Raw genomic sequence first — 22,020 nt, 5'->3', positions numbered from 1 at the left:
GTTTTGGAAAAAATTCAACACCTATGGGGTCAAAATGTTTACTCCACCCCTAAATGAATGCCTTGAGGGGTGTAGTGTCCAAAATGGAGTCACTTCTACTGGTACCTCAGGGGCTCTTCAAATGCGACATGGCAGCCAAAAAAACAATCCAGCAAAATCTGCATGCCAAACAGCTCTCCTGCCATTCTGAGGCCTGCCGTGACTCCAAACAGCAGTTTATGACCAAATATGTGCTATTTCTGTACTCAGGAGAAATTGTTTTACAAATCTTGTGGTCCTTTTTCTCTTTTAACCCCTGTGAAAATTAAACAATTCTACATTCTAGTTGAAAAAAATGTGTATTTTTATTTTCACGGCCAAATTCCAATACATTTAGCAAATAAAACGTGGGGTTTAAATGCTCACTATACTTCTAGTTAGATTCCTTAGGGGTGTAGTTTTCCTAATGGACTCACTTTTCGGGCTTTACACTGTTTTGGTTCCTCAGGGCTTTACACAGCACCACAAAACTATTACAGCAAAATTTGAGCTCCAAAAGCCAAATGACGCGCCGTCCCTTCTGAGCCCTGCGGTGTGTCCAAACAGCAGTTTATGACCACATATGGGGTATTGCCGTACTCGGGAGAAATTGCTTTACAAATGTTGGAGTGCATTTTCGCCTCTATTCTTTGTGTAAATGAGAAAATCTGAGCTAAAACTACTTTTTGCGTAAAAAAATGTTGACTTTAACTTCTACAGCCTAATTCCAAGAAATTTTGCAAAAAAAACTGTGGGGTTAAAATGCTCACTGCACCCTTAGATGATATCCTTGGCGAGTGTCGTTTCTAAAACTTTTTGCGTGTATTTCCTTTGTTTTGGCCCCGCAAGACCTCTTTAAACCTGACATGGTGCCTAAAATATATTGTAATAAAGAGAAAGTCCAAAAATCCACAAGGTGCTCCTTTGCTTCTTGACCTGTGTTTCAGTCCATTAGCACACTAAGACAACATGTGGGATATTTCTGAAAACGGCAAAATCTGGGCAATAAATATTAAGGGTATGTGCACACACACTAATTACGTCCGTAATTGACGGACGTATTTCGGCCGCAAGTCCCGGACCGAACACCGTGCAGGGAGCTGGGCTCCTAGCATCATACTTATGTACGATGCTAGGAGTCCCTGCCTCGCTGCAGGACAACTGTCCCGTACTGAAAACATGATTACAGTACGGGACAGTTGTCCTGCAGCGAGGCAGGGACTCCTAGCATCGTACATAAGTATGATGCTAGGAGCCCGGCTCCCTGCACGGTGTTCGGTCCGGGACTTGCGGCCGAAATACGTCCGTCAATTACGGACGTAATTAGTGTGTGTGCACATACCCTAAGTTGTATTTCTCTTGTAAATTTTTCTGTAAAAAAAAATATTAAAATTGAATTTCTTAAAAAATTTTTTTTTTATAAATTTCACCTCAACTTCGCTTTAATTCCTGTAAAATGTCTAAAGGGTTAAGAAACTTTCTAAATGCTGTTTTAAATACTTTGAGGAGTGTCGTTTTTTAAATGGGGTGTTTTATGGGGGTTTCTAATATTTAAGCTCCACAAAGCCATTTCATAACTGAACTGGTCCCTAAAAAAGGCTTTTGAAATTTTCTGAAAAATGTGAGAAATTGCTGCTAAAGTTCTGAACCTTGTAACGTCCTAGAAAAATGAAAGAATGTTCAAAAAACTATCCCAACAAGTAGACATATTGGTTATGTGAACTAGTAACTATTTTGTATGGTATTACTATCTGTCTTACTAGCAGATACATTCAAATTGAGAAAAATGCTTTTTCCAAATTTTCTCCAAATGTAGGTGTTTTTTACAAATAAACACTGAATTTATTTTATAAATTTGAATACATTTTATTATGGAAATGATTCCTAAGATGTCAAAAAATGTATCACATAGAATGACACAATATTTTATTGTACAGCGGTTCCATAGAACTCGGCCCAAGGAAGAAGCTGCACCCAGTCATCATGCTGCCTGGAGACGAAGTGTCGTAGATAGTTCTCCATGATCTGATTTATTCTGTAGATGTGTTGGATGAAGAGGTTGGCCAGTCGAGAAGCAGAAGGTAGGATGGTCAGCGGAACAAAATGAGCCATTTTCAAGAATCGGTCGACCAACACCCAAACCGTACTGCATCTAGCATAGGGAGGCAGGTCTGTGACAAAGTCTATTGCTATATGCTGCTAGAGCGCATTGGGCACAGACAGCAGACTTGGAGTGAGCAAAGAAGCAAAGAATTCTTCCTCTGTCTGCCAGGGGTACAAAAGCCCTCACCGGAGGGATGTCTCTAACTTGCAGGGTGTTGACGGAAACAATGCAGGATGGATCAATGATGTTTTGCGGAGACTCCATGGTGTCCTCTTTTTCGAGCGACCTAGACAATGCAATGGCCCTCACATTTTTGTCGGCAGGGAGGTAGTGGAGCTCACACTGGAACCGGGCAAAGAACAGTGACCACCTGGCTTGACGGGGATTCAGCCGTTGGGTTGACTGGAGATAGGTGAGGTTCTTGTGGTCAGTAAATATCAGGATGGGGTGAGCTGCGCCCTCAAGTAGATGTCTCCACGCCTCCAGAGCCAACTTGATGGTCAGTAACTCCCGATCCCCAATCGAGTAGTTGCCCTCTGCAGAAGAGAAAAGTTTAGAATAATAGCCACATACCACTGCCTTGCCTTTGGGACCTCTCTGGAACAGAAGTGCGCCTGCACCAACAGAGGAGGCGTCTACCTCCAACTAAAACTGTCGAGACACATCAGGATGATGGAGGGTTGAGGCTGACGTGAAGGCACTCTTCAGGCTATTAAATGCAGATTCTGCCTCTGGAGTCCACACCTTGGCGTTCCTGCCCTTTTTGGTGAAAGTAGAGATGGGCGCTATCAGTCAAGAATATTTTGGATGAACTGCCGGTAGAAGTTGGAGAATCCCAGAAAGCACTGTATGGACCTTAAGCCTTGAGGGGGTGGCCATTCCAGGATGGACTTTACCTTCTTAGGATCCATCTTGAGACCCTGCTCCGAGATGATGTAGCCGAGTAAGGGTAGAGAATTTCTCTTAAACACACATTTCTCTAGCTTGGCATACAGTCGATTCTCCCCTAGTCGCAGCAGAACTTGATGGACGTGTCTCTGATGAGTCGTCGGGACTGGAGAAAAGATCAAGATGTCATCTAGGTAGACCACAACACAGACATAGAGGAGATCTCGGAAGATGTTGACGAACTCTTGGAAGACCGCGGGAGCGTTACACAGGCCGAAGGGCTTTACCAGGTATTCATAGTGCCCGTCACGGGTGTTGAATGCCGTCTTCCAATCGTCACCCTGGCGGATCCGGATTAAGTGTAAGCACTCTGTAGGTCTAGCTTGGAAAAAATATTGGCTCCTCGTATGCGGTCAAACAGTCCGGAGATTAATCGGCAATGGATATTTGTTCTTGACCGTGATTTGATTGAGACCCTAGTAGTCGATGCAAGGTCGAAGAGATCCGTCTTTCTTTTTGACAAAGAAGAACCCGGCCCTGGCCGTGGAGGAGGTCTTTTGTATAAAACCCCTCTCCAAATTGTCCTTGATATAAGTGGACATAGACTGGGTCTCTGGCAAGGAGAGAGGTATACTCGTCCACGAGGAGGGGACACATGAACCAGTTGAATGGGGCAGTCATATGCCCGGTGTGGGAGCAACGTCTCAGCCTCCTTCTTGCTGAAGACATCCGCATACTGTGAGTAGTGAGGGGGCAATCCTGCCAACGGCCGAGGCAGGGGAGATCAGGCAGGATGGATCTGTCCCAGGCAGCGGTTGAGACACTTGGGGCCCTACTGGAGAACCTCTCCGGAATTCCAGTCCAGAACTGGGACATGTAGTCGAAGCCAAGGCAGGCCCAGCAACACAGCGTTGACGGCCTTGGGCAGAATGAGGAAAGAAATTAGCTCTGAGTGAAGGGCTCCAACTTGGAACCTCAGCGGTTTGGTTTTAGATACGACTGGATCGGGCAGAGACAGACCGTTCACTGAGGCAACAGCCAAAGGCATCTCCAGAGGGACTGAGGAGATCCACTAGGTCTTTTTGGATAAAATTGGCTGCGGATCCAGAGTCCAGATAGGAAGAGACCCGGTGGGTCACCCCGCTGGACACTATGGTCACGGGGATGGACAGTTTTGCCGAGTTTTTTATCCAGCGCTGTATCGCCTAGGGTTGTCTCCCCAACCAATCCTAGGCATTGGAGTTTTTTGGCTTTTGAGGGCACAGACGCACAACATGGTCACCGAGGCCGTAATACAGACAAAGTCCCTAAGTACGTCTGTGTTGATTCTCCAGGACGGCTAACTTAAGCCGGTCCACCTGCATAGTCTCCTCAGGTGGGCCAACTGGCGACGGCAACAGGCAACAGGGATTGCTGGAAAGTGGGGGCCAGCCTAGGGAATCTTCTCTCCCAAAGAACCTCTTGAGATCGTTCCCGGAGACTCATGTCAACCCAGGTGGCAAGCAAGATGAGGCCATCCAGGGTAGATGGCAGATCACGAGCGGAAAGTTCTTTCTTGCTCTCGGACGAAAGTCCCTGCGAGAATGTTGCCACACAGGCCTCGTTGTTCCAGGACAGCTCTCCCGCCAGGGTGCGGAACTGAATGGCGTACTCGCCCATGGAAGTCTCTCCCTGGCAAAGGTTCAGCAGGGAGGCAGCTGCTGATGAGACCCATCCAGGCTCCTCAAATACGTGTGAAATGTCCATAGGAACCCCTAGAAGTCACGGGTCTCTGGTCTCCTTGATGTTCCCAAATAGGATTCGCCCATGCTAGGGCCCTGCCAGTAAGAAGAGAGATAATGAAAGCGATCCTTGCGCCATCAGAAGGGAATGCTCTTTCATGTAAAGTAAAGTGGATCTGGCACTGGTTCAGAAATCCCCTGCAAGTACTCGCGTCTCCTTTGTAATGAGGCGGTAGTGGCAGCGAGATCGGGGATCAGCGCTGGTACTGGCAGTAGGTGTAGCAGGAGGGACAGACGGGGCAACCGGTGTCCATGGCCTGAGCGTACCTTTACGATCTGTGGGTATGTGGACCCAATAGGCCGCACTGCCGTAGTGGGGAGGCAGCTGGCCAAATAAAAGAGTACCCAATAATACAAAGTTCAGTACAAGGGTACCTGAATAGTCCAGACAGTCCCAGAGGCTAGGCACAGATGGTACTTCAGACGGCAGACGATGCAAAGCGTGGCAGATTACATAAGGCATGGTGTAACAAAGCAGGCATGACCAGAAGCACAACACGACTCCATCTTCTAAGGCACAGGAACAACGGTAGCATGGGATACAGGTAGCAGGTACGGGAACACTGGGAACAGTATAGCACTAAGGAACCATGCAAGACTAGCACGGGTAAACACAACAGTGCTCAGGCAATGAAGGAAGGGACCTTCTTATAGTCCAGGGTGAGTATGGGCTAGTTAATGATTCTCTTCATGTGCGCACGCTGGCCCTTTGAGATGCGCACCCTATGGGACACTGCAGAACGAATCGGAAGTGAGCGCTGACGTCTCCTAAGGAGGAGATGCGGACCAGCGCTCATGGATCCATGGCTGCGGCCGTCGAGGGGTGAGTAATCTCGACGGTCCGTGGCCATGGGCTTTACACTCACTGCTGCCTTAGAGGACTGCATGGATGCAGCCACCTCTACCCTTGACTCCCAAGGAAAAGATATTAATCTCTTGCAAGATTAAATACATGTCTTCAACAATAAGTTGAAAGACTTTGAGAACAGAGCTTACAGAAATAACTTGCATATTAGAGTGCTCCCTGAGTGCTCCCTGAGTCTATCACTGACCTACAGCCCACTGCTATTGCCATATTCTAGAAACTGATTCTGACGACTCTTGCTGCCAACTGGGAGTTCCCTTGTCACTCCCTTCGTCCTAGGTCTCGATGACTGTGGGACATCGACTGCTACTGAAACCTTCTATTAGCCCTTTTAACACCTTTACCTAATTTTTTGTGTGTGTCCATTAAACATGTGTATGCATGTATCTATATGATATTGGGTATGTGCGTGTGTATATCTTCTCTCCTTTTTTTTCTTTCTCTCTTCACTAGGGTCCTCTGCTAAACGTTTCCTGTTGCTATTGCGATCCTCTGGGGTAAGCATCTACACCACACCTTCGGACCCTTTTCCACACCTCCCCGCTCTTTTTTTTTTCTCTTTCCTGTCCCTTTTTTTTTCATGCTCACTTTGATTATGCTGTACTTTTTCAAGGGACCTCCCCTTTTTTTTTTTTCATTCCCCCTGAGCCTTCTGACCGAGTGTCAGTTCTCACAAACCCACTTATAAAGGCCGCTCAGCAATAACTCCTTAGTCCACCTCCTTGGGTCTTCGTTAACCCAAGTAAGTTGTTGTTTTTTTTAAGCTTCCTTCTCCATGACCTTCAACTATGGGCTCACACAATGTAGATATAGTGTGCCTTCAGCAGACACACTTCTCTGTATGCTCTGCCCCACGGAACCTGGCATCCTCCTATCCTCAGTTTAATGTGGAAAACCCCAGACAAGACTAGAGGAATAGCGATTTGCTTTTGAAAAAAAAAAGACTATCTCTTGTCTACAAATTCTTTCTGAAGAACCCAGAAGGTCCATATTTGAAAGTCTTTTAGGAGCTTTCCTGCTCCTAACTTCATCACATTAACTGCATCCATCTGTTTGATACCAAAATAAATATAGACATTAAGTCGCTAGCTAAAATCCTTGCCTTGAGTTTGAACACTGGTTTAGGCACATTAATTCACCAGAACCAGGTAGGTATCGTTCCTTTGCCAGCAGGCAATTGATGACATTCGTAAGGTTGTCCACCTATTGCATTGTTGTAAATGCAGGGCCACTGAAGCTATGTTCCTCTCAGATATTAAAAGTGTGTTTGATACGGTTTCTTAGATATAACTCTTTGCAGTGTTGAACCGATGGGACTTTCTGTTGCATTTTGGCACCTGGCTTAAAGTTCTTTCTCTACTATAATGGGTTTCTCCATTACTTGCGGCACTCATCAGGGCTGTCCTCTTTTGCCTCTGCTTTTTATCCTCGCTCTAGACCCCTTGGCAATTCATCTATGCCAAGTCCTTAATATTTGGGGAATTGAGGTAACCTAGTTTATAAATTATGTTTGTTCATAAATGACATCTCCACTTACCTCTTTACCCAACCTCTTACAAACCTTGTCCAACTTTAGGTCAATTTTGGGATCGGTGGTTAGTCATGTCAAATCCAATGCTATAAACATCTCGCTCCCCACCCCAGTGGTTTACATCCTAAAGTCATACTTCTCCTTCTAGTGGCTAGCTGGACTATCTGGGAGTTTGTCTCACTATTGATGTACTCACCCTGTACATGGCTAACTACTCTGCGATGCTAAAAAGCCAAAGAGCCATGTTTGAAAGACTGCAGTAAATACTACATCTTTTGACTGGGTGGAATGCACATGCTAAAGATTGGGTTTTTACCTAAAGTGCTATACCTTTTCCGCAATATTCCAGAGGTAGACCAATACGTTTGTCCGGCAACGTGGTATCCTCAGAATGAACTGTGCTACCTTATATCGGCACAAATGAAAAGCGTGGCTGGGAGTCTAAGTTGGTAGAAATTGCAAGATGAATTTGACTATTTCCAAATCCCAGACTCAGAACTAATAAGCTAGGATAGGGTTAGTAATGAATATACATGGAGCCAGAAAAGTCCGCTTAATGGAATAGGATGGCATTCTGGTGCCTCTAGCACAAGCCAAAGAGGGAGCTCGCATGTTGCATGATAAAGGGCTTGCTGAGCTATCTGGACCACTAACACTATCCTATCCTAGCTCATTAGTTCTGAGTCTGGGATTTGGTAAATTGTCAAATTCATCTTGCAATTTATACCCCTGGCTCCAATTTGTAGAAATGTGCTCTTTTCTCCAGGACTTGAGTCGTCTTGCATGCCTCAAGTTTCAACTCTCCCTAACTGTATCAGGTATCAAGCCTATCCCTGCTTTGCGGGAGAAACTCTCCCTGCCAAGCATGTTTGATAGGTACAAACAGATCAAACATTTCCTCTATTCCATATTTAGGGATAGCTCCTCCCCTCTTGTGCTAACACAGTTTAAGCAGCGCTGCCATCATACTTCCCTTTACCCAGGCACAATTTCATTTCCCTACTCTGCCTATCTCAGGCTCAGTCCTGTTGTCATTTGTTGTATGTCCCCAGATAAGAGGCAGACCTGGGTAGGGAACTGGCTCGAGTTCAATGGTCGCATATTTGATCTTCCTATTCCAGAGAAGTGTGGAATACCTTATTAGAAACCAGCGTCAATGTTCTCACACAGCGGTACTTGACCACTTCCCAGATAGCTAAAGCGGTCCTATGTTAGTGGATGCCTGGGGACTTTGTTTCATATATGGCAGCTTTCCCCCAGAGTGCAGAGACTTTGGATAAATGCATATTATCTTTAGTTTAACATTCACAGGCCATAATGTCAGCAATACTCCCTTAGCTTGCCCTGCTCTTTCGCCTCATTCTTAAGAAGTGCCAACGTTCTGGTTGGTTTACCCTATGGGCTTCTTTCCTGCAGACACCCGGTCCCACCTCTCTTTTTCTCCATTCTTCTGTCCCTGGCCACTACCTTTTTTTGTGGGTTGATCATATACTTTGTTGTTGTTGTCCATGATTATTGCCATCCCATGCCTCAGCTCCGCATAAGAATTCTCTGTGAGCACTCTTGATTTCGTTCCCTTCTTCACACCTTTACTTTTACTCTTTCTTTTCTGTGGATCGTTAACTTGGTGAGCTTTACTTACCTGCACGACATGCTGGTATTACGCTTTCACTAGTATGATGTGTTAATAACCACTGAGCTACTTACTGTGCTTTTTTGACCAGTTTTTGTAGTTTTATAAATTATTGCCTTTTAGGCCTATGGTTTGACCTGATTATGCTTGTTTATAACATTATTTTCTGATTTATCATTACACTTACTGTCAAAACTCAATAAATATCAGTTTTTACAAAAAAATATCGGCTGCATGTTTGCTCAGTTTTGCTTTTGCTTAGTCAGAATTCCCTGTATACAAAGTTGGAGAATTGTCTATTCAAAACACACAAACCTTGTTTCCTGGGTTAATTTTTTTCTTCAGGCACGCTTTGCATGGATCCAAATAAAGTTGCTGCTGTTCAAAGCTGGTCTCAATTTGTGGGTCTCAAGGAAGTTTAGAGATTCCTTGTATTCGCAAATTACTACCATCAATTTATTATATTTTATTTTTTAACTTCCTCTGGATCAACATTGTAGGATTATAGGTTGGACTTGATGTACCTGTGTCTTTTTTCAACCTTGTAATCTATGTAACTGTCTTGAATTTCTCGTAGGTAATTTCGCCTCAATGCTCTAACCAGGAAACGAGCTACTACCTGAGATTGGCCAACTTTTGTGGTTGAAGTGCTGCTTCTCTTCAGCTTGATGCCTCCTTGATTGGAGCTGGTGTGGTTCTTTCCCAGCAGTCTAAAAAGAATAGGTACTCACCACGTGGCTTTTCCAAGAAATGTTTCCCCTGCGGAGAATCAGCAACCTTGTGTTACTGGCGGTGAAATTTGCCTTAAAAGAATGGTGTGATCTTTTGGAAGGTGCTACATTTTCTGTGTCTATTTTCACTAACCACAAAAATCTGGAATACCTTCAGTTTGCCTGTAGACTTAATCCAAGTTAAGAACATTGGTCATTCTCTTTTTTACGATTCAACTTTATTCAGAGAGTATATTCCGGGGCGGAGGCTCTCTATAGATTATATGTTCCATCCGACGTCCTAAAGACATGTCATGAACCCAAACTACAATCTTGCTGTGACCGAGGTTTCCCTTACGTGGCTTTTAAGAGAGCAATCGTTGGCATCTCCTGACTCATGTCATAAGGTATTGTCTTTGACTCATTCCCACCTGTTGTCAGGTCACCCCGGAGTAAAACGCACCAGCGAACTTTTCTCTCGCTTCTATTGGTGGCCACTTTAAAAACATAATGTCAATGAGCTTGTTTTTTTGAGTTACACCATACAGTGGATATAAAGGCCTGGTTTTTGTCATGTTAAAAAATAAGTACAAGATGAATCAATTCTGAACTTTTTCCACCTTTAATGTGACCTTTTATGGTGGAGAAATAAAAATAAAGAACAAAAATAATGTGGTTGCATAAATATGCACACCCTTAAACTAATAGTTTGTTGAATTACCCTTTGACTTTATGACAGCACTCTGTCTTTTTGGGTAGGTCTATCAGTATAGCACATCTTGACTTGGCAATTGTTGCCCAGTCTTCCTTGCAAAAGCGCTCCAAATCTGTCAGATTGCGAGGGCATCTCCTGTGTACAGCCCTCTTCAGGTCACCCCACAGATTTTCAATGGGATTCAGGTCTGGGCTCTGGCTGAGCCATTCCAAAACTTTGCTCTTCTTCTGGTGAAGCCATTCTTTTGTTGATTTGGAGGTATGCTTTGGGTCGTTGTCGTGCTGAAACGTGAAATTCCTCTTCATCTTCAGCTTTTTAACAGAGGCCTGCAGGTTCTGTGTCAATATTGACTGATATCTGGAACTGTTCATAATTCCCTCCACCTTGACTAAAGCCCCAGTTCCAGCTGCAGAAAAACAACTCCAAGGTATAATGCTGCCTCCACCATGCTTCACTCTGAGTATGGTGTTCTTTTGGTGATGTGCAGTGTTGGTTTTCGCCAAACATACCTTTTGGAATTATGGCCATAAAATTCAACCTTGGTTTCATCAGACCATAACACGTTTTCCCACATGCTTTTGTCAGACTTGATGTAGGTCTTTGCAAAACATATCCGGGCTTGGAAGTTTTTCTTTGTTAGAAAAGAACACGGGAGATTGTTGTAACATGTACTACATGACCAGTACCTGTCAGAAAGTCCTGCAGCTCCTTTACTGTTGCTTTAGGCCTCTTGGTAGCCTCCCAGACCATTTTCGTCTTGTCTTTTCATCAAATTTTGAGGGACGTCCAGTTCTTGGTAATGTCACTATTGTGCCAAATGTAATCCACTTCTTAATGATCGTCTTCACTGTGTTCCAAGGTATAGCTAATGCCTTGGAAATTATTTGGTACCCTTCTCCTGACTGATGCCCTTCAACAATCAGATTCCTTTGATGTGTTGTAAGCTCTTTACGGACCATGGCTTTTGCTGTCACATGTAACAAAGAAAATGTCAGGAAAACTCTAAGGGTTTTCAGCCGTTTCTTAAGCAACTAGTGTTTTTTGCGGCCGTTTTTGGAGCTGTTTTTCTATGGCGTCAATGAAAACAGGCTACAAAAGCTCAAGAAGTGACATGCACTTCTTTTTACAGGGAATCTTTTTACATGACGTTATTTGAAAATGAGCCGTAAAATAACGTCCCGTCGGAACAGAACGCTGTATTTCCCATTGAAATCAATGGGCAGATGTTTGTAGGCGTTCTGCTTCCGATTTTTCAGCCGTTTTTTGGGACGTTCATGGCCTGAAAAACGGCTGAAAATAGCCAGCATGAACATACCCTAATAGAACAGCTGAACTTTATATGGGGTTACTCAGAATAACTTTAAATAATGGCAGCTGTGTACTGACTACTATTTAACATGAGTTTAAATGTGATTGGCTAATTCTGAAAACAACTACACCCCCATTTAGAGGATGTTCACACTTATGAAAACATATTATTTTTGCTCTTTATTTTTCTTTTCCCCTCTAAAAGATTACAGGTTATTTTTCTATGGAATTGTACAGATTATAGGTGACATTAAAGGTGGAATAAATTCTGAAATGATTCATCTTGTACTATTTTTGTAAACTGGCATTTTAACAGGGTTGTGTAGACTTTTTATATCCACTGAATGTTCCCAGTTCATACCATCCAGACAGGCACCTTCAGGACTCCTCCAGGAATTGTCCATTCTAACTGAGCCCTGGACTTAGACCTCGATGGATTTTGTTACTGACATTCCTCCCGCCCAGGAATTGACTACATCTTCTTTGTTGTGGACACGTTTTCAGAGATGGCCAACTTTGTACATTTACCTGGATTACCATCGGCCACACAATTTGTATTCATGGCCTCTATTGTCACAATGTCTGCGACCAGGGAGTGCAGTTCATCTTAAAGTTGTGGAACATTGAAGACCTACCTGCATTTTCCTCTAAATTCAATAGATATCAGCAGCACTAGATCAAAAGACATAAATATAAATAGGTGGTTGCACACCTTAGGTACACTGTCCAATGACCCCTCGATATGTATTTTCCTCCAGTTATCATCCTCAGCGTAATAGTCAGATAGAATGAATTAACCAAGTTCTCAGTTATGCTAATTTTCTTCAAAGTCATTAATTATTCCCCCTTTGAGACATTGTATGGTTGATGACTATTCATTCCCCTTCCCATCACGTCAAAGCCTCAAGACCAGCTGTTGCGAATATTTGTAGAGATCTCCAGGATATCTGGACAGGGGTCCATAATAATTTACATTCTCTTGCTGCTAGACAGCTGCTGACAAGCACCGTTGCCCTATAAATTTTCTCCACGTTTAATTAGGCCTTTCTGGGTACACAAACCCAGTTACCTTTTATCTTGTAATGGGAGTGGCTGGTAGGCAATAGGGACATCAGCTATGCCACATGCAGTAGGCTAGTGATAAAAAACAAATCTTCACTCCAACAGGGGGTACAAACTCAGTGATTGCAACAATTAAGGCACAGTTCTTGGCTGTTACAGTAAATACAGTACTAAACTTGGCGGTTCTCTTTACAGAGGCACAAATTCTAAGCGCTTTTTATGGCATAAATTACATTCAGTCTTTGGCAATATGGCGGGAAGCCATGATGGTACTTGTCAGAGGGCTTTACTTGCAGCACCGGGAATGGTTTACCCTTGGTCGGTCAGTCTATAAGGCTGAGATAGCAACTCGCTATGCAATCAATAAATCTACTTTCTCTGGCGGTTACTCGCTACTTTCTGTAACTAGATAACCTAACAATTAATTAATACACAGTCAAGCTGGACAGCAGAACTCACCTATCCTGGGACTGGCCGGATATCTCAGGTTCTCCCAAACAGTTGCTAAAATAACAACAGGTTCTAGGAACAGAGGAGAAGCAGAATCCGAAACCGAATCCTCCTAGATTAAATTGTATGTGCGTTCTTACGCGGGCGGTGCGATTTCATCATTCGGTTTTTCAGCAGGAGCCAGGCCTGACCAGAAGAGGCAGAACTGACTTCTCTAGATGGCAGAGCAGGAACGAGGACAAGTGAGTATCTTTTACTTGGGTGAGGCAGTGTATTATATTATTTATTTCAGGGGGCACAGTGTATACTATTATTTATTTCAGGGGCACAGTATATTATAATTTTTATTTCAGGGGCACTGTGTATTGCAGTATTTATTTCAGGGGTGACCGTGTATTGTATTATTTATTTCAAGGGGCCCAGTGCATTGTATTATTTAGATCAGGGGGCACAGTAAACAGTATTATTTATTTCAGGGAGGCATAGTGAATTGCATTATTTATTGCAGATTCTTCCGAACTGGTTGCTAAAATAACAGCTCATCCTTAGAACCGGGAAGAAACGCACTCACTTGTAGTAAAGACGGGGTACGGAAACAGACAGGTGAGCCCTAATCTACCCGCCACTCAGTCCCTGCCTACTTGCAACGGCCCGTCCTAGGCGACGGCGTACAATTGGGCGACGGTCCCTACTCTCACTATGTGCACGACAGACACACAGACAAGGGTACATAGAAGCTAAGGGAAATGGGGTAGATGCCCACGGCAACACCGTGAGCTACAAGAGTAGTGAACGAGCCGAGTCAAACCAGGAGTGTACGAGGTACCAAACGCAGAGCAGGAGAGTAGTAGGTAAAGCCAGGGTCAATATGAAGCAGAGGACAAATAGTACAAGCAGCAGCAGCAGAGCCAGGAAACAAGCAGAATCACAGGCAAAGGAGGAGCAGGAAATGCAGGTATAAATAGACAGAGGGCGGGAGCTAGCTCCGTCTGGCCAGGCTGTGATAGGCTCTCCCACTCCTCAGCCTCCCAGCCTGAGTGGTAGAAGAAGGAGTCACTCTATCAGACATAGGAGCAGGTGCAGACTGACTAACCACGGGCGTCGACACAGAAGCTGTGTCTGGCAGATCCTTTACACTTGTGTCTGCGTTCTCAGGACCTGAAAACTGTTGACCAGCCTAAATAACGCTGGCGGGTTCAAGAGAACCATGACGCAGCGTGATGATCTGAGGATGTCAAATAGGCAAGGCCTGCATCGCCAAATTGCAGTGTGGGCACAGGGACAGGTGAGTATGTTTACTTGTAGACGTGTTTTTGGGAGAACTATGTGGCGCTTCTTTTTCAGAGAGCACAGGCATGGTGGGCACTAACATCAGGGGCACAGACTTTTAAAAAATCTACAGAGGGCACGGCGTGTGGCACTCTTTAAATGGGGCACAGTGTGTAGCACTATCTACAGGGGGCACCATGTGTGACACTACCTGTGCAATTTATGAGAAAAGTATTCTATATGCAATAACTGCACTATTTATCTGGGCACTGTCTTACACAATATTCCTACATACAAATTTAAATATGTGGGTTACTAGGGCAGGAACAAAGCCTGAAAAATTTGTTGCAGCAAGCGAAGCATGCTTGAAATTGCTGTCCCATTTTCCTTTCTCAGATACTTGGGAGTTATGATACAATTTAAAAACCTGTGTAGCCTCCATGGGTTTGTTCATTTCCTCAACTATTTTTGCGATACTTTAAAACTGTAGATCCAATCTTGAGAATTAGAATTTCTACTACAATAGTAGCAAAGTTTTTATAGTGGGTAGTGTTTAAATGGACACTCACTTTTCAAACAACTTATGCTAATCTAATGGTATACCTGATATATATCAACTTTGTAATTTACTTACTGTTAAGATTTAGTTATTTTATCCTTGCAATTTCTGTGTAAAGTTACTGCCACTAGGTGTCTACCTTCCTGTAATATGCTATCCACCCCCTGATGTCAACCAAAATCCATCCCTAGTTATAGTGCAGAGGAGACAGACTGCAGAAAGTGTTTGGGGTGTCTCGTCACAGCTTGCCAACAGAAGTCTATGGAGAAGGAAATAGGAGGAGGGAGCAGAGTGAGAGAGACACAGACACGCTGCCCATAGAAGTCTATAGAGAAGTAGAAGGAAGAGGGAGCTGGGAAAGAGACACAAACGTTGCCCATAGAAGTTTATGGAGAGGGGAGGTGAAAGTAGGAGGAGACAGCAGGAAGAGAGGGACACAGACACACAAAAATGTGCTGCAGCTGTTGGTAATGTCACCTAAATCCTAGATTCTCAGCTACACTGCTCATTATTGCCGTATAATCTCCTCCATGCAACTTCTGTTTCTAAATATATGCGCTAGAGATAGGGGAGCAGGATTCTTCTTTGTGTGCTGTGTATGGAAGACATGATAGCAGTTACTCTTTACCCACTAGCTCAGAGAAAACTGAGAATTGGAGATAGAGTCTGCAGAATGGAAAACTGATAACTGCTAAAAAGAAATACAAAATGCAATCCATATGATGTTCATAAATCGTGTTATTCCTCACATACACACACGGTAGCTTATTCTAAAAAGTCACCTGCAAAGTTTGGTATGCTTCAATTCAAAACACAAAGACAGTGATTTAAATTAGTTTATATTTTATTGCTCCTTTCCCCCCCAAAAAAAGAGAAAAATAACCAAACAAAACATTTTAACAATTCCACAACAGTGCATGTGAATCAGATATCGGGTGATAAGACTCAAATACAGTTAAATGGTGAAAAAGTAACTTATTTTACTAATAGCAGAGAAAGAATCGTAGGAAGAGGGGACAGGATTCATAAATTCATAACTATATGGGAAGGAGGAATATTCAAATTTTTCTAAAAATCAATTAGAAGAAAGATTTGGAATTGATGCTAGAACATGCACTCATATACATTGTGTGAAGAGATCAATCAACATACCTGTGTTATTTTCATACATGTGTGTATATATGCATATAAATATAAATTCTAATCTCTGTGCAATATATTTAATGTGCTCCCATACACAACAAAAATTCAAAATACAATGATTAAAATCAGCTTTAACTTTGTCCTCAGCAACCATATGCATTACTTCATGATTCACATGATAACCATTTGATAGACTTTTTAATATCACTTGCAGATTTATTGGTTTATTGATATAGCATGTTAAATAAATTAAAGAAGGACAATATCAATATACCCATTACAGTGATTGCAGCAAAGGCCATAAAATGCCTGAAGAACAATTACATTTGACAATTGTGTCTCTTGCAAAATAAAACACATCACTATACTAAGGCTAGGTCAACATGGCAATAAATGTAGTGAACTCTTTTCATGGTAAAGTTTGCATGAGTGTAAAATCTGTCCTGGTTATATGATCATCACACACGTGCGAGGCTTGTTACAAGACACAGCTGTGATAACTGGAATCAGTCCTGCAGCAGTGATCTTATCACATCACCAGGAAAGGGTTTCATCACCTGGAATGAAACAATGACAGTTTCTATTCAATAACTACAAGCATAGATATTGAAAACCATGAATTCTGATGCACAAGGTGCATTACAAAACTGCATTACTTTTCATTATATAACGAATACCTTTTATTTGCTGAAACAAAAAAAAAACTCCTTTAGGTCACTTTCACACGGCCGTGCGGAAGTGGCCATAAATGTAACTTATTATCCATAACGAATATTTTTTTCTTGACAATTATCCTGATATCTAATACAATATACATTCCTATAAATACCTGTGTAATTGGTGATATTATTTATACATTGTAACATTGTATGTGATCATCAATTCAGTGTTTATTAAGGAAACATGGGAAATAAAGAGCTTCTCTAAGTCGTCCATATGCTTATTACAGTCAAGGCCAGATTTAGCATTCAGTTTCCGCTTCGTATCAAAGTCAGCACTAAGATATAGTCAAAAGTCAAATTGTCAAAAACTTTACAGATACTGTAAGAACTGTGCCTCTTATAAAATGGTTTAGGTCATACTAGATAAGACCTGGTATCAAATTTGGAGTTTTTTTCTGACCCAGTTTCCAAACTATTTGATCTTTGTAAGTTAGGGAGAGGAAAAATTACACTGACTCCACTGAAAAAGTACAAATTCTGCAATCACAAGCTTTAGAAGGTTGTAAAAAGACCATAAACAATTGATATCAACTATAAAGTATTATAGACCCAACACAGACCGTAATCTTGTACTTGATGTTTCCCCTGTACTCTGTTATGCAGGAAGAATTGAAAGCCAACATACTGTTTCAACTATAATACATCAACATCTAGCATGGGGAGATAGTTCTGTCTCCCTCCCAATTGGTTTCCTTCAATTCACATCTTTTGGGGGTTTATAAATGAAGTTTATTTGTATGCGAATAATTTTTGTAAATTTAAAAGGAAAACTGTATCATAATTTAAAGGGGTTTTCCCATCAGAGGCATTTATGACATATCCACAGGATATAAAAAAATGGGAACTCAGCACTCCAAGGTATTATGCAATAAGTGATATTTTATTTCACATATAGCGAAAAGTAGTAATCCAAAAATAGGTTTAACGTTTCGGTCTATACATTCGACCTTCTTCAGACACGGATTACGTCCGTGGATATGGATATGCGGTGCTTGCGACCTCGGTCGATGTTAGGTAATGGCGCCACTACCTAACAGCGACCAAGCTCGCAGACATGTGAAATAAAATATCACTTATTGCATAATACCTTGGAGTGCTGAGTTCCCATTTTTTATAAGTTGGCGTGGAAGCCTACTCACGCACCCTTGAAACACGGAGTGCTGCGGGATCAAGAAAGTACCATATCCACAGGATATGTTATAAATGTCAGATAGATGCGGGTCCCACCGCTGGGACCCGCACCTACCTCTAGAACGGGGTCCCCTGAACCCCGTTCTAGCTTTTTGTGCTCACGCTGTCTCTTGGCCACTTACTGATTACATGGTCTGGAGTTATGGAAACAGCGTAACTCGCTGAGCTACGCTGTTTCCGTGACTCCCGTAGAACTGAATAGTAGTTATGGAAACAGCGTAGCTCGCATGCTACGTTGCTTCCGTAACTGCCATTCACTACTTTGGGAGTTACAGAAGCACCGTAGCTCAGCTATTTACGGTGTTTCCGTAACTCCCGACCATGTAATCAGGAAGTCGCCGGGAATCAGCGTGAGCACAAAAAGCTAGAACGGTGTTTAGGGGACCCCGTTCTAGAGATAGGTGGGAGCCGCATCTATCTGACATTTATGACATATCCTGTGGATATGCCATAAATGTCCCTCATGGGAAAACCCCTAATATTTGCTACCATTCCAATACAGAGTAAATTGGCTGGAAATGTACTAAATGGAGTAAATTCATGAATACGCAGATACTAGTCCCTCTGTCTTAGCTTAAAAACTTATCATTACGTTTTTCAAGTGACTGCTTTCATATATAAAACTATAACGTAAAAGTTCAAATTCAAAATACTAACCATATTCAATGTTCACTTATTTGAATCTATACACAATAAAATAGTAGCACTGTACATAAGGGAATAATTATCATTGTGAAGCACATATTCATACATATCAATGCGGTAAATGGTACAATTCGTTAAATTTTTTTTGGAAAGGGTTTCAATTTAGTGTGTAAAAAGTGGGGAGGGGTCCTTATGGCCCCTCACCTAGTGCTGATTCATGCCGCTAACACATATTCAATTGTATGGTTGTCCCACCTTTTTCCTTATACTTCCTATAGAAGAGAAAGGTATGAAGCTCAGGGTGCCTTTATTTGAGGGGTTGCAGGGTTTTCCTTTATGGTCCTTTTTCACGGGCAGACGATCGGCTGAGCGTGCATTTATACGAGTGCTCGTTCCTGATAATTGACCCCCTGTAAACATTGCAGAGACAATCTGACAAACAAACAAACGCTCGTGTGTCAGCTAATCGCATGTTTTATGTGGGCAGCACATCTTCCCGTGTAAACATTGTATGTATTAACGATAGTTTGTCCGATGAATGCTCCATTTAAATTTACTAAACAAGTGCCAATTGACATGCTATAAGTCTGCCCATGTAAAAGGACCTTTAAGCACTTGTTTTAATTAACACTAATTACTAATAAGTTAAAAGTTAATTAAATTGGAATTTTATCAGCAGAAAAAATTAAATTTACATTACAAGTTATAAGCAGTGACGCAAACAAGTGCCAAGTGTCTACCATTAAAACAAACCATTAAAGAGCGTGGCCTATTAAATAGAATGAATGTACACTGTATCGTTCATCTCTCCAAATAACTGGCCAGTTATTTGTTCTATAATGGAATTACAGAACTAAAAGGGTCTTAACTCTGTGTAAAAAGTGCAACATAATAACTACTCTATTATAGACAAACATGGTCCTCTCATGATCTAAGACACAGTAGGTCTAGATTATTTAATAGAGATATGATACAAGTGACAATAATACCCTTAAATATATTTCCTTGTATTTGGTGGTAGTGATGTAATTCCTTATACTATGTAAATCAGTGATGTCATACCTGTATTATTTAATAAAAATATGAAATATTTGCAAAATAGTAAAGGCATTGATTTTCTGAGTAGAATTCATATCTCTAATTTTTTCCCAAATGGCCCTACCATTATCTTCAGTCAGCATTTTCAGTAACTATAGGCTGAGATAGTGATCATGTTTAACGTATGTATATATGATAATTATAAGCAGCAATATTGTCTTTTTATTTTTCTAGCTTTTGTACAATTTTTTTTACAGATGAAAGCTCACACACTTTTTAACTATTACACACAAATGCTTTCGAGGTACTGAGTCTTGTGATGATTGGAAAGTCGTATCATTTGTTGAAATACATAATAGTTCTTAAATTCTAATTTTATATGTGTGTGTATACAGTATGTGTATTTTTATGTACAGAAACACATGTATAAATCTATTCATGTATACAATATGCAAGGACTCTGATCCCACCAAAATGAGCGTCTAAAAAATAAAGCTTGATCAAGAGCAGTGGTCTTCAACCTATGGTTCTACTGCTGGAAACTACAATGCTCAGTATGCCCTCATAGATGCTGCTGGGAGTTGAAGTTTTGCAGCAGCTGGAGAGCCACAGGTTAGAGGATCTAACCATTGATCTAGGGGAACTCCACCCCAAGGGTGTGCATTAAGAATCTGAAATTTAGTGATGCTATTTACAATTGCTTTCGCCTAATAAGTTAGGTATTTAATGATCGCACAGATTGGTGGGATCAGTACAAGTAGACAGGTATCAGTGCGGTAAAGAACTGTACAGCTGTTCATTACATACAGTATATCTTCAAATATAAAGATAGGTTCCATATAAAAGTTGAATATTTATAAAAAAATACTTCTTGGTAACAGTTTTTCCCTGAAGTTACACCACATACTTTATGATGGATTCATAAATATTGCCATTCTCTGCAGCATGGTGGCCAAAGTTTGCCTTGGCATAGGGAACAGTCTCGCTCCAGTCACTTCACGTTGCTTTAGTGGTTGTCTCAGGACACACTCTCCTTTGCTAGTCAGCCTGATAAAGGAATAAACAGCATCAACATGCCTCCGGAAAATCTGGAGAAGATTTTATTCTTCCACATATGGAAGATACAAGAGCAGAGCCTTTCAGCTAGCAAATGTGTGTCAGGTGACTGGGCTGGCACATGTAGCTCATTGATTTTTCTGAACCCAGTCCCAACTTTCTTCATAGTCTTTCCGATTCCTTTCTGCTTCAATGATTTCTTTGTACCTCCTGCGAAAGAAGCCCATCTAAAAGAGAAGCAAAGTCAAAAGAGGAAATTAAAATACAAATTAGTGGCGTAATATTAAAATTAACCTATTGATTTAGTTACGATGGTTGTCTGGTTTAGAAAACCTATTTTTAAAATACCTTATTAAGGAATTGTGAGTTAATAGAGGGGGTCCCAAGTGGTGACCCCATTCTTTGATGTCCATATGCTCTAATAAGACATATGGACAGGGGGGATTTCTAAATGGAGCGACCCCATTTAATAAAGGTACTTCTAACTTAAAGATACAATTTAAAGGGAAGGTTCACCTTTATCTACCTTCTGACATGTCACTGACAACAATGGCAGGGTCTCCAGTCATGGACCACTAGAATGAGGGGCACTAGAAATATTAACATTTACACCATTAAACCATAACCTTATATGGGTTTTCCAGTTCTACGAAATTGATGGCCTATCCTCAGGATAGGCCATCAATGCCTAATCGGTGGGGGGTCCCTCTCCCAGCACCTCCGCCGATCAGCTGTTTTGAAGGGAAGCAGCGAGCGATGCTTCCCGTTTATTCCGGTCATTGCTTGTACTGTGAATTACCGACACACTTGTAGCGGCGGTTCACAGTATAACATTAAATGAATGGGAGAAGGCTTTAATACTGTGAAATGCCGCTACAAGCTTTTTAGCAATTCACAGTACAGGCAAGCAAGGTACAAAACAGATGAGCGGGGGTGCTGGGAGTAGGACCCCCACCAATCAGGTAATGATGGCCTACCCTGAAGACTCAAACCAAGCCGCCACATAAAAGAAAAGGTATTTCAATAGACCAGGCCACCTTCTTCAATTGCTCCATGGTCCAGTTCTGATGCTTACGTTCCTTTGAAGGCGCTTTTGGCGATGGCATGGGTCAGAATGGACACTCTAACTGGTCTGCTACTACGCAGCCTCATACACAGCAAGCGGTGAAGCACTGTATATTCAGACACCTTTCTGTAATAATCAGTATTAACTTTTCCAGCAATTTGTACTACAGTGGCTCTTCGGTGGAATCGGACCAGACTGCTAGCCTTCGTTCCCCACGCGAATCAATGAGCCCTGGAGTCAATGACCCAGTTAACGATTCACCAGTT

The 22,020-nt window shown here is 42.1% G+C and overlaps 1 protein-coding gene and 1 long non-coding RNA gene across 2 annotated transcripts in view; one reads left to right on the top strand and one right to left on the bottom strand.

Annotated features, from left to right (window-relative positions):
* The window catches only part of LOC142651830 (uncharacterized), an 83,480-nt gene that overhangs the window by 19,996 nt on the left and 41,464 nt on the right, over positions 1-22,020 (top strand). The gene's annotated exons all lie outside the window — the stretch shown is intronic.
* The window catches only part of ITGA9 (integrin subunit alpha 9), a 492,766-nt gene continuing 489,022 nt past the window's right edge, over positions 18,277-22,020 (bottom strand). The window contains exon 28 of the mRNA XM_075826987.1: positions 18,277-20,915. Within this exon, the coding sequence (XP_075683102.1) occupies positions 20,817-20,915 (99 nt within the window). The 3' untranslated portion in view covers positions 18,277-20,816. The remainder of the gene's footprint in view (positions 20,916-22,020) is intronic.

Source organism: Rhinoderma darwinii, chromosome 5 (genome assembly GCF_050947455.1).
Source record: "Rhinoderma darwinii isolate aRhiDar2 chromosome 5, aRhiDar2.hap1, whole genome shotgun sequence".
In the NCBI taxonomy this organism is placed as follows: domain Eukaryota; kingdom Metazoa; phylum Chordata; class Amphibia; order Anura; family Rhinodermatidae; genus Rhinoderma; species Rhinoderma darwinii.
Note: the sequence above shows the minus strand (reverse complement) of the source record. Positions and strands in the feature narration are given on the sequence as shown.